The sequence below is a fragment of the Podarcis gaigeae genome (genome assembly GCF_964106915.1).
Source record: "Podarcis gaigeae genome assembly, chromosome: 3".
Classification (NCBI taxonomy): domain Eukaryota; kingdom Metazoa; phylum Chordata; class Lepidosauria; order Squamata; family Lacertidae; genus Podarcis; species Podarcis gaigeae.
Window position 1 is genome coordinate 74931285 of NC_139680.1, and position 12370 is coordinate 74943654.

Sequence of the window (12370 nt, forward strand, 5' to 3'; positions counted from 1 at the left end):
TCTCAGATGGAGAAAGCTTTTTGCAAAAGGCATTGATTTGGACCCTGGAGAGATACTGCTAGTTGGAATGCACAACACTGGGGTAATTGAACCAGTGGTTCTCTCAGAACACAACAGTTTTGTTTTTCATATATTCAGAGGGTTTGGGAAAGTATTGGCCCTAAAAATGGTGGCAAGGTCTTTGATAGAAACTGGTTTATATATTCCTTATGTGTTGGAGTACAGCTAGATACTTATCCGTAAAGCCATACTAGGCTCAAAATGTGTGGAAGCACTTATGTAGACCATAAAAGTTTAATGTTTGAAAATAAAAACAGGCCATGAAAACAGGTCTGAAGCTAAAGTTGAAAATTGGAATTGAATGTGAAATGCAGCTGGATTATGGCACACAGAAGAATTTCTGTGATTGTAAATGGAACAGAAGCACTCTGTGATATGGTGCCATCTATGTCCATGGTGCTTTGCAAGGAACTAATATGACAGGTCCCTACCCCAAGGAGCTTACAATCGGAAATAGGCAATAGGAAAATGGTCCAGCTGCTATTATTCTTCACATTAACAGCAGGCAGTCTGAATCTTATTGCTAAATTTTCAATGTGAGGGACAGTACAGGTGGAGAGAAAAGAACTGTCATTCAGCCTTCAAAGGGCATGAACAAAAAGGGGTGGGAGGAGCGGGGGAAGAGGGTTATCCATCACAACGTCACACCAGGGCTGTGTGCCTGTGCCTTTGTCAATGGAGTACAAGGAGTTAATACAGTAATGTGTGCAGGGTTAGAATAACCAGCAGACATTGTCAGACATTCCACTGATCATGGTGGGGAGAAGGGTACTCTGCAAGAGTTTATTTATATGTGCATTACTAGGCAGTTTTTGGGCCCCCAATGCAATTTGCAATACATTAAAACAATAAAATAATTTAAACAATTTAAAACATTATAAAATTTGGGGAAATTAAAACTCAATGCCCTAGTTAAATGCTTTTAAAAACAGGGGTTCTAGGGCATGAATGGGTCAATCAGTTAGCTGTCCATGTGCCAATCACTTTGAATGGCTGACATAATGTACACTTAGACATGCGTACGTACATCTTGTCCCTGTATCTAGGGATGGAATGAAATTCAAAATCCGTGATCTCATATGCAAGGGCTGTGCCTGTCTATTCAGATACAGATCTATACACATAATAGATAATGTGCATAATCCCAAGATTTATAAGCCAAATATGTCAGCCAAATGGTTAGAGTGAATGATAGCAGTCTCTTAAGTCTATCTTTTTATATAAAACATTTCAGATATATATTCCGCATAATAACTTTTGTTATCTCTAGATTCTAGGTTGATAGGTGTCATCTGAATAAGAGTGCTACCTAGCCAGCTTTAAACCAGTCTGGCTGGTTCTTTGCCTTCTATCTGCATTGTTCTCTCTAAAATCCAGGTTCATTGCTTAAATAGTGAGCAACTTCAAATGTGCAACTTCAAATGTGCACACATTTAAATAGATTGACAAAAGTGGTGAAATTACAAACCTGGGAAAAGTAGGAGAATGTGTTGAGAAATGTGGGCACAAACCAGTTGAATGGATGGAATAATACATGGGCTATTGAAATTTGTGTTATACCAGATGCCAGCCCCTTAGTTTCTACTTCTCAGCAGCATTATGTTGCTAAAAGCTAAGCCTATGTATATATTTCAGGGAAGTAATTTTCTCCAGAAGCTGTTCCCTTACAAGGCAAAATATTGCTGTGACCCTTTTGTCATTTTCTTTATTTTAGAGGTCCAGGATGGCTCACTGCCTGCGGGCTCTTTTCACAAAAAGAGGGTGGTGAAGAGGCCAGGATACATGAGAACAGAAGTGCTGCAGCAGATAGGATTACAGCCTCTTTCTGACTGTGAACCCTTCGGCCCCAAAGGGCTTGAGCATAATGGCAGAAAACACTACAGAGAATTTAAAAATTGCTTTATGAAGAGGCGATGCAAAAATGATACATTACATTGTAATGCTTGTGTAAACAGTCCCTCGGTTTCCCCAGATGTGGCAACTGGATCGCCTACTGCTGGAAATAAAGCAGAGAGTCTCAGACCCCTGGCTGATTTCGGAGTACAGCAATCAGAAGATCTAATTCAATCTGTTTGTCCTGTGGTTGCCATCTATAAAAGAGATCTGTTGCCTGCATCCATCTCATCCTCAAAGCAGACTAATTTGCTTGACTCTGTGAAGGAGACTGCTTTTCCTGGTGGAACACAGGAGAAGGAAAGAATGCATGCTTTGGATCAGAAGGAAGAGAACAACAACCAGGAATCTGAAAGCAAGGACATGCCTTGTAGCTCTTTCAGTCCTCAGGATCACTTTAATTCAAGTTTTAGCTTCATACAGCTCTCGCTAAATTCAGCTTGTGAAACAAACGGCATTGGAGGCCCAGTAGATTGTAGAGAGCCTAAAGAAGCTTGGCAAACATGCAAAACAGGAAGAGCAGAAAACGTTAATTTGCATGTACCTTGGGAGGGACAAGGAACTTCAGGGAAAGAACTATGGGCTTCATCCATCTCTCTGTGTAGCAAAGACCACAAGTGCCCAAGGGAGACTGCAGAAGATGATAAAGTGCTGGATTGCGAATCACACTCACTTTCACATTCGAATGCTGCATTTTCCTGTTCAACTGAGTCTTTGGAAGCAGCATCTGCTGGTTCTTCTGTGACCTCAGGCTATGAAAGTAGTAACACTGTTAGCGATCACAGCTGGGATTCCCTGATGAAGAAATATGAGCCAGTGCTACAGGACTGCTTGCTGGGCAACCAAAGTATATTAAAGGTTAGCGTTTTCCCTCATTCCTGTTTTGTGTTATAGGAATTTGAAATCAAATCCACAGCTTGTTGTACAAGACAGGAAGCAGTTGTTGCACTTATTGGTGGCATTTGTAGTGTGGATTGGAAAATATGGTTATGGTATGGAACTGTTGTGGCTAGTTCTAATCAACATGCAAAATTCAGCCCCATCATGCCCTGTAGTGTTTCCTCCATCATATTGGTCCTTTAGTTCCTTAGTGCGCATTCTCCTCTCTTTCAAAAATTCCTACGTTACCTACTCCCTTTCTGTCAACTCCAGTCCCTTTCTGCCCAACTCCAGTTTAAAAGGGACCTTGAAGTTGCCACCAGCAGGTAGCAGCTGGGAAAGCAGACTGGACAGACACACAGATCACCAGGCCACAGTCTTTCCTGCTGTGGTGAGGTGTATTTCCATTTCTATCATATTATTTGCCTCTATACATATAAATATTATTCAATGTGATGCCCTCTCTTTTAGTAGTGTATTTCCTCCCCGCTCCCTTTTTTGACAATACATAAACAGCCAACCAACACAGTGTCATTTGCCATTAGGTTTTCCCTGTTTATGCTCCCCATAGCTCCCTCCATGCCACTTCCATCCTCTTTCACAGAGGTCTTTCCCCTTGGGTTATTGGTTCTTAGCTCACTGCTTAGTCTTAATGGTTTCAGGCTTATTTTAAAATTAGGTAGAATTATTACTATTTGACGTCATATTTCTTGGCTGAAGCATGAAAGGCAGGAGACGGAATTCAGAGTTTGTTCTGTATTTGTGCTTTCAGATTTGCATGTGAATGGATATTATCAAACATGAAACCTGTCTCATTTGACAGCTTGTGAAATGCTCTTCTAATATCTCGATGCCTGCTCTGTCCTGCTTTTGAAATCTATAAGACATAAGTATCCTTAGAAATTTTCTAGTTAAGTGTGTCATAATTGACACACTTGAAATGTTATGATCATATATAGATTTGAATTCAATAGAAAATAAAGATTCATAGAAATACTGTTAATTGTCTCTTAATTAATGCAGATAAAATCCTTAATAAGAAAGCTTCAAAGACTTCAAGCAAAGGCGGTAGCTGAGGATGATTATGAGAGGGGTGAGTTTTTTCCTCCTATTGCTGGACTTCTATTTTGTTTTACAATATAGTTTTCTGTGATAGTTTTTTGGGATGATGAGGTCTTGGTAATCATTTCCCTCCATTCAAGGACTCAGGGTGGATTTCAATACTTTCCTATCCTCAGAAAAACCCTAATGAAGGAGGTTATAGAGAGTGAGTGACTTGCCCAAGGCCAACTAGCTAACCTTAATAATGGGTTAGAGATTTGAATCTGAGTCTTCCACATCCCCATTAGGAAAAATAAAGGGATTAATAGCATGTGAAAAAAGCAATGTTATGTATTACTGCATAGAGCAAATTGTGTGTTGAATTCAAACATTTGTAACAGAGTCTTAATACTCTAGAAAAGAAAATCAGATTTGGAAGGGAGAAAACTGGAGTTGAGAAATAGCAGTGGAGATGGGGAACGTAACCCTTTTCCTGCCCATCACTTTTCTGCCCCAGTTTTCTGCCTCCTAAGGTGGTCTGTTGTTTTTCAATGTTTGGGGGCTCTGTTATATGTATATATTTGCATGTGACATATAGTTAGCTGCTGAGTGTTAACTCAAAATTACCAAAATTGATATGGGAATAGTCAACTTCTACTAAAAAGAAATGAGATAAAGTAATGGGGAGAAAGACATTATTTCTTCCCTGCTCTGTGCTTAGTCACTAAAGGAGGGCCACTCATGGTCCATATAGTTGGAGGATAGATTACCCTCTCTCTCCACTACCCTTTTCTATGCCTAGCTGTGGGTGAAGTTGGGATTCTAATCAATGTTAACCATGGAAAAAGAATGTGATCAGCATCTAAAATAAATAAATGCAGAGTCCAAGGGATGATGGTGCTGAGATGCAACCACCCTTGTGTTGTACTTCTTCCAGTGTCTTCACTTGCGCAGTCACCTGTCTGTTCTGTTCATTCACACTGTGTGCTTTGGCATGCACACATTCTTTCATTTTGCGTCAGATCATCAGAATTTCTACTTTCCCCAGAACTAGGCCCATGGCTATTTCTATTCCATCATGGGACCACCATGTTCTAAAAAGGCACCTCTTGTGTTATTTTTGAAAGGCAGATGTTTGTAATGCAGTGGTTTGCACTCAGGAGTGTCTAAAGATCCATGAAAAAATAAGGTTGATTCTATCTAATGTACATGACTCAAGGGAACTTAAGTGTAAATTCTAGAACTACCTTTGGAGCTTTGCATTACTTGCATTTTTATAAGTGACAAATACGTTATCATTCTGTCATTACATATCCATAGATCATCTTGTCAAAATGCACATAAGGAGGCAAACTTAAAGCTGCAGAAATAACAATATTAGTTTTTCCTAACTTTTTACTTCTTGACCTATTTCTTTCTTTTTCCTTTCTGCTGACGCTGTTCTCAGCCAAGTTTCTGGCACTGCTTTTTATTATTTTGTGTCATATGACCAGACTTCTCAAGATCTTTTGTGAAATCCACATTGCTTCTCTCAAGGGAAAGCTTCTGATCTTGAAAGCTGAGAGCAGGAAGAAGAATTAAAATCTTGACCTTCCATTCCCTTTGCTGTCATGTCGGTTTCAGCTCTGTTTGCAGAAATTACTTTGTAGTTTGGGGAATGTAGCAAAGTCACACCTGGTGAAAAGTTAGGTTTTAAAACTCACAAAAGTATGGAAAGACTACTTGTTACCAGTCTCCTTTGCAAGACACCTGAGCTGATTATTTATAATTCCTCATGTGATGTGAATAATAGGCTGTATGATGGGGCAGGAAGGAAGTGGATTAGGGGAACCCATATGATAAACAGAGTATATTACGGGGAACAGGATGAAATAAATCACCGTCATTATGAAACAAGGTGGGGGAGACTACATTTAGAACAACCTATTTGATCCTTACTAATTATCTTTGCAAAACATCATCTTAAGACAGGGGTGGCCAACTCCCAAGAGACTGTGATCTACAGGGGGGGGGCGGGGTTCAGGTCAAAGTTGTTGAGCTTTTTTTGGGGAGGAGGAAGGCCCATTGTTGAGCTTTTTTTAGGGAGAAGCAAAGCCCCGTTTTTGGGCAGTGCAGTGCAAAAAAAACAGCTTTTTTTTTTAGGGCAGCCAAAGGTGTTGAGCTTCTTTGGGGGGAGCCAGTGATCTACCACAAATGTCCAGTGATCTACTGGTAGATCATGATCTACCTGTTGGACGTGCCTGATCTAAGACATTTTTTTGTAGGGCTTCACTACACATGAAAATGTTTCTCTCAATGATCCATTGTGGTCCCATTGTATAATATCTCCCACCCTATGCTTTCTGGGCAGTCACTGAACTAGACTTGGTCTCTTCAGCCCCCTTTCCTTATATAGCTATGAATGGAACGGTGAATCTGCTGGAGGTTTTAAGACTAGCATTTTGGGCACAGGATTTCTTCCATACCATGAATTGGTTAGAGAGCATAAGTGGGTGATGAGGAACTGGAAGTATGTAATTTGTTTTATGGAGATGATGTTTCTGTGCTTTTCTCACCTTCTCATGAAAAGCTATTTTATTACTATGTCTGAAATGATTCACAGCTCAGGTTGGCCTAACCTCGTTGTAGCATGATCAGCCATGTCTGATTAAACAAGGTGTAGCTTGGAATGCTGTGGTTGGGTTGACCCTGGGGCTCCAGGAGAACCAGAATTAATTCCACGGAGAGGGCAGAGAGAGGTATGATCTCTCTGCTGGTCCATATGTAGGCTTCCTCCGACTTTGGGGAATAGTTTCACCTCTGACCTTCCAAAGGGCACACCTTTCTGAGAGACCTTTCCCTAAACCAGCCTTGCCTGTTGGACTGTAGCCAAAACTAGTGGAGTGAAATATCTCTATCCCAATGTGTTATCTAGGAAAATATAGGTATTCTAGAGAAACCAGCTCCCTGTGATGAGGGGTCCACCAGTATCTGCCTGGTAGACTTGGTTGCCTAGCGACTTCCAAGTCACACCTGGTTTATGTCCTCTGTTGCATTGTGTTAGTGAAATCTTGGAGAATAATTATTGCCTGGAAATAGGTATTTATTCCCTATAATGGATATACATCTGATAATCTCTCTCTGTAATATGTGGGTTGCTTTCATTGTCTCCTCTCAGTTCCCCAGATAGTCTTTGCAATATTGAATATTGGGCCCTCCTGTAGCTGGATCTCTCTCTAATCCAGATGAACACAAACATTGTTTCCCAAAGGTATCTGGTCATATATCTTAGCATAGTTTTCTTGAGTAATGAAGAGAGATGAATTAAAATTGTTTTTACCTGGCGGACATTGGGGAGAGACCCATTCATTGTTCCCATTTCATTAATAGAATTTACATTTCACAATGAAGGCACCAATTAATCATTAACATTTATTGAAGAGGCTTTCCTGGGATAATACATTTGGGAAGTAGTTAATACCATTTGCTTAGAGAATCTGCCTCTTAACAACAAAGGAGTAATACATTCTGATGAAATTGTGCTGATATTTCTAATTAGCAGGCAATAATCTCCTTGGTACTGTATGTTTTGACAAGTTTTTCCCTGGGCATTAAAAGTATTGCTTCATTATTGTGGATTTTGGGTGATATTTCCCTCTGCGCAAGGTTATATTTATTCTGGGAACTATGATATCATACCTAGGGTATTTCTTCTGTAACAGAAACACACAAATTTACCTTTATCTTCTTCCTTCTCCTTTCCTTTCTTTAGGTCTCTTGGTGAGTTTTAATTGAGATTTGTGTTCTGGTCAGGAATAACCCATTTGCTATTACTAATGTATTGGTAACAAGATCCTCTGGTAATAAATGATTAATTCATTGCAGCTGATGTAATAGTAGTTCCCCAGGAAATGTACTGGTGGTAACAGCCCCATGTGGCAATATAGGCCTAATTTGATTTGTTGGCATCTGGGGACTTTTCTTTCTTTAAGGCTCTTAGCTCTGTATGTGAGTGTGATCTCCATTCTGATATTGGCGGGAGAGTGAAGAGATAAGCCCCTGCCCCACCTTCCTTTCGCAGTAAGAATCAGACATGCCACCCTTGTAGCTAGTTAAGGAAAAACAAGATGTGCAGCCACCTGCTATGTATTTATGCACATTTCTAGTTTGGCCCAGTTGCCTGATCTGTGAAGGGTTAGCTGTGTAGACAGCATTAGGCCTTTGTGCCATATTCAGCCCATGAAGGCTTTCCCACCATTCTGTACCACCTGAACTGCTGCCATATGGTGACTCGCCCTTGGGGTAATGTTGTTTCTGCCCTGTCCAAACTCTGGAGCGGCTCACAGGATCTGGAATGACCTCTGGAAATTCATTTCACAGCCACCTTGCTGCCCCCACTTGGGTTTAGCAGAGAAGTAGCGCCCCCCACCCCAACAAACCCTTTTCTCTTTGGTGTGCAGTTCTGCTCTTACAGAAACAAGCTCCTTCACTGGGCAGAAAAACTTCCTTTGCCTAGATCTCAAGCTGTCTTGTGTGTGTGTGTGGTCTGGTTTCTAGCATAGCTTTAAAAGTGTGTGTGAACTTACTGAAGAAGTGTGCATGCACACGAAAGCTCATACCAATAACAAACTTAGTTGGTCTCTAAGGTGCTGCTGGAAGGATTTTTTTAATATTGAAGTACACACACAGTACTACTTTAAAATTAATTGTATGAAAATGGATGCAAATTCTCCCTAATTCTCTAGCTAATTGAGAGAATTCCAGTGAAAGTGTCAAGTTATCCACTTTTTCCAGATTTCCTCTGCAAATTCTTGTCAATTGCTAGCAGACAAACATATCTGTACCCATCACCCACTCATCAATATCTGACAATGCAAGATGCAAGAAAGGTTGTTTGGGTTTTGTTTGTTTTTTGTTTAATCTCTCCTTGGAGCACAAAGCAAAGGAGCATTCCCAGGAGGGAAAGCTAAACAATAATCCTAAACCACTTTCCTAAGTGAATCTGACACTCAGGTGCAGGGTGTGCCTGTCCTCAAGCTCCTCCCTCCCACATCTGTTGTCCTAGACCTGAGTTGCATCCAGGGAGAGGTTTCTCATTATGGGATTGCTTCTCTGTTACTGTGCTCCAGCAAGGGAAATTGAAAACAAAGAAGCAAAAATCCTGCTGCCTGCATCAGACTTTCAGATATAGGGAAAGGTCAAACTTGGTTCTTGTTTTGTTTACAGTCAAGCAGCATATGCATTTTGTTAAATAAACGAATTCTGAATCTTTTTAATTTCTCTATTTCATCAAATTTATATAGGGCTTAAACTGTTTAAAAAACAACAACAATCCACAAAGTGGTTTACAAAAAGAAGGAAACAGAGATATCAGTAAAAACAGTTAACAACAAAAATCCAGAAAAGCTTGGTTTCAAGGGTGGGGAAGGTTTAGGAATGAAGGGGAAAGTGGCTGGGAAGAAAGATATTGTGAGGGATTACCCATCCTAATCACGGATATATATTTTTTATCTTTTAAGTGCTTATTTTTCTTTTTCTAGTGGAAGACCTGATCAATGGTAGTAGCACTAATTGGGGCCCATCGTTGAGTGGGAGGACTAGGTATGGACTGTGTCAGGTCTGGGTGCTGTTTTTGTTGACATATTTAGTGTGAAATTGAGATGGTGAGACCATAGAAAGAAAAACAGTAGCTTAAAGGCAGCCCCCTGGTTTGTTTAAAATAATGAGCTGAACAGCTAATTTAGGATGTAATCCACAGCCTTGCAAGCCTCACTGAAGTGATGGATTGCATCTCTAGTAAACAATCACAAGTTAATTGGATTTTATGGAAAACGTATGTTATCAGGAACTTCAGAAGGATGAGAATTCCTGCTTCATACTTGCTTCTTTAACCACAATCCTTTCCTAGGACTTTATTAATGTTTGGTACACTGTGCACAATATGATTTAAACACCAATTAAATGGGATGCCTGGTGCTGGTAATATGAATAATGCATTCATTTGGATTTCAGTTATTATGTATCTCACTCTCTTGCCTACCACTGACCACAGATTACCATACATGAAATATATTGCCAGTGGTTTTGTGATGGGAAACTCCTTGCCCTTTACTGACTCGAGGAGATGTTACATTGACATGACCTCAATGAAATACTGAGTAGGAGGCGCTACATCGCCATCAAAGTTGGATTATTTTGATAGTTGGCTTGGCTGATTAGGAAACAGTAATTCTCTCTTTAAAAAATAAGTAAAACTATATATCAGAACAGCTGATTAAGGTGGAAGGTGAAACATTTTGCCACATAAATGAAAACTCAATTTTGTTAATCATAGTAACATATATAATACTGTAGTGATTAACTAATTCCTAAAGAGATCCAGAGTGTGGTTGTGTGAAAGTGCTGTTTGATGTTTTATTTCTATCTATATTGAATAAACACAGAGCACAGTCACAACTTTCATATTGGAAAGCCTAATTGAATGGGATATTGCACATTATCCTTCTGGATGATGCTAAGAACTCATTAATACTATTATATATGTAGAGAGAGAAGCCTGAAATCTTTTTACCAGATTTTGCTTATTTTGAGTGTAGATATGCTATCATATGCCGATGCCCTGTTGAGTGACTATTAGGGCAAATGTATTGTTCTGTTCCTTGTTTTAATTTTAAATGTAACATGTTTTTGTTTTACACATTATTTTATATTACACAGTTTATTTATTACCCAATTTTCAGTCTGTATGATGAAACATAATGAAATGGCTCATTTGTATTTACTTGCAATCTCCTCTTGATGGCCACATTACCATACAAACTCTCACAGGTAGGATGGTAGGGGAAGTCATTTTGCCTGGCATAGCACAGAGGAGAAATGTTTCTGTTGTCCAAGGATGTTGGAATGTTGTTACGGCTCATTATTCATGACAGAACTTGACAGCTCCAAGGTTAAACTTGCTGCCAAGATTTTATTTTATTTTTTAAGTAAAATATCTGTGGGAGGTAGATGGAATGGGTAGCTTGCTTTTTTTTTGTACCAACTTGAATGTTTGTATAGGATGTTTGGAGGGCAGAAACGTTTTCATATTATTTTCTTTTCAGTGTGGGCCCTGGCAATATGCACATGTGAAAGGGGTTCAGTTTAGGCTCTGCACACTGGTTGTATGTTATACTGTTGCACGTTCAAGTCCCACAACATTAATTGAATGCAGTTCAGAAAATCAAAGAGTTCACATACACATACCTTCACTGAATATTCCCAAAGAATATCTTTGTATCAGAGGAATGCTATTTCTTGTTGAGCGATATGGACAATCAGTTTTTAATTTATAAATAGCTGGGATTCAATGTTGCCTCACCAGCTCTAAAGGCTCCTTTGTTCTTGATCTATCTTCCATGGTTGGACATGATTGGACACCACCCTCTGTTTCCCTTCAGATACTTTTTCCTTTGGACTCCAGCGATGCTGCTTGGGCTGCATAAACTAGTATGTGCTGCCAAAATTTCCCACTTTATATTTGGGAACAGTGGGAACAGTGGGAACAGTGATTTGTTAGCCACAATCTGCTTGGTATAGTGCTTCCTGGCTGAGTCTTTCACCAGACTGTGTGTGTAGGGGTATATAGGACTTTTGAGATGGTGTGTTCTAAGATAGTGCTTTTTTATTACATAGCATATTTTTCCTACCTACCTACCCACCTACAAAACAATTCCCTTGCATCAAATAAAAAAGATGAGTATAAACATAAAAAATTTCTTGGGTTCTTCAAATAAGGCATAAATTATTGCTCAATACATGATAGCTGTTTAGTAGGGATAACTTGAGAAATGAGCACCATTGTAGATGAAGACCAGGGATAAGGAACCTCAGGTGGGATGGTCCTTTAAATGGGAGCTGGAGTTCAACAATATCTGGAGGACCACAGGTGTCCCATCACTGCTGTACACTCTTGTTGGATATTAGGTATACTTCTGTGGTCAAGTTCTGTTCCACAGATTACATATGAGGGATATATGAGTTTGCTAAGTATTTTGGGAAAATGTGCTTATTTAAATAAGTGTTTGCTAGCGTGCACTTTAATCAATCCAGCAAAGTTTCAAAAAACCGCTGTTGAAGGAATATACAAAGCCAAAACCATATTTTGCTACGATGGGATCTTGAACATAATCTTTAGGACTAGTTGTGATGGTAATATTTAGCAATTTAGACCATACACATGAAAAATGTTTGATCTGAATGGGTTATCCATATAACTTTCTAATGGATGATCCTATCTGCTAATGTAGTATTCCTGACAAAATATTACACATCTTTGCTTTCTTAGGTAAACATTTACAGGATTATGCTGTTAGGCAAACATCAAATTTACCTTCGTAACTGAATGCAGACAGCAAGCAAGTTTTCAGGAGTGAAGCTTAAGAAAAAGAATCTACTGGCTTTTGAGGAAAAGACTCTTTTGGCTATAATGCTTTACCCTTGAAAATGGTACCAGGCAACAGCAGTATCTGAAGATGAT

At 39.5% G+C, this 12370-nt stretch overlaps 1 protein-coding gene across 8 annotated transcripts in view; it reads left to right on the plus strand.

Moving 5' to 3' along the window:
• The window catches only part of DISC1 (DISC1 scaffold protein), a 149302-nt gene that overhangs the window by 16769 nt on the left and 120163 nt on the right, over nt 1-12370 (plus strand). For all 8 annotated transcript variants that reach the window (XM_083732267.1, XM_083732266.1, XM_083732261.1 and 5 more), the window contains 2 exons: nt 1775-2811; nt 3856-3925. In XM_083732267.1, coding sequence (XP_083588393.1) covers nt 1775-2811; nt 3856-3925 — 1107 coding nt within the window. The remainder of the gene's footprint in view (nt 1-1774; nt 2812-3855; nt 3926-12370) is intronic.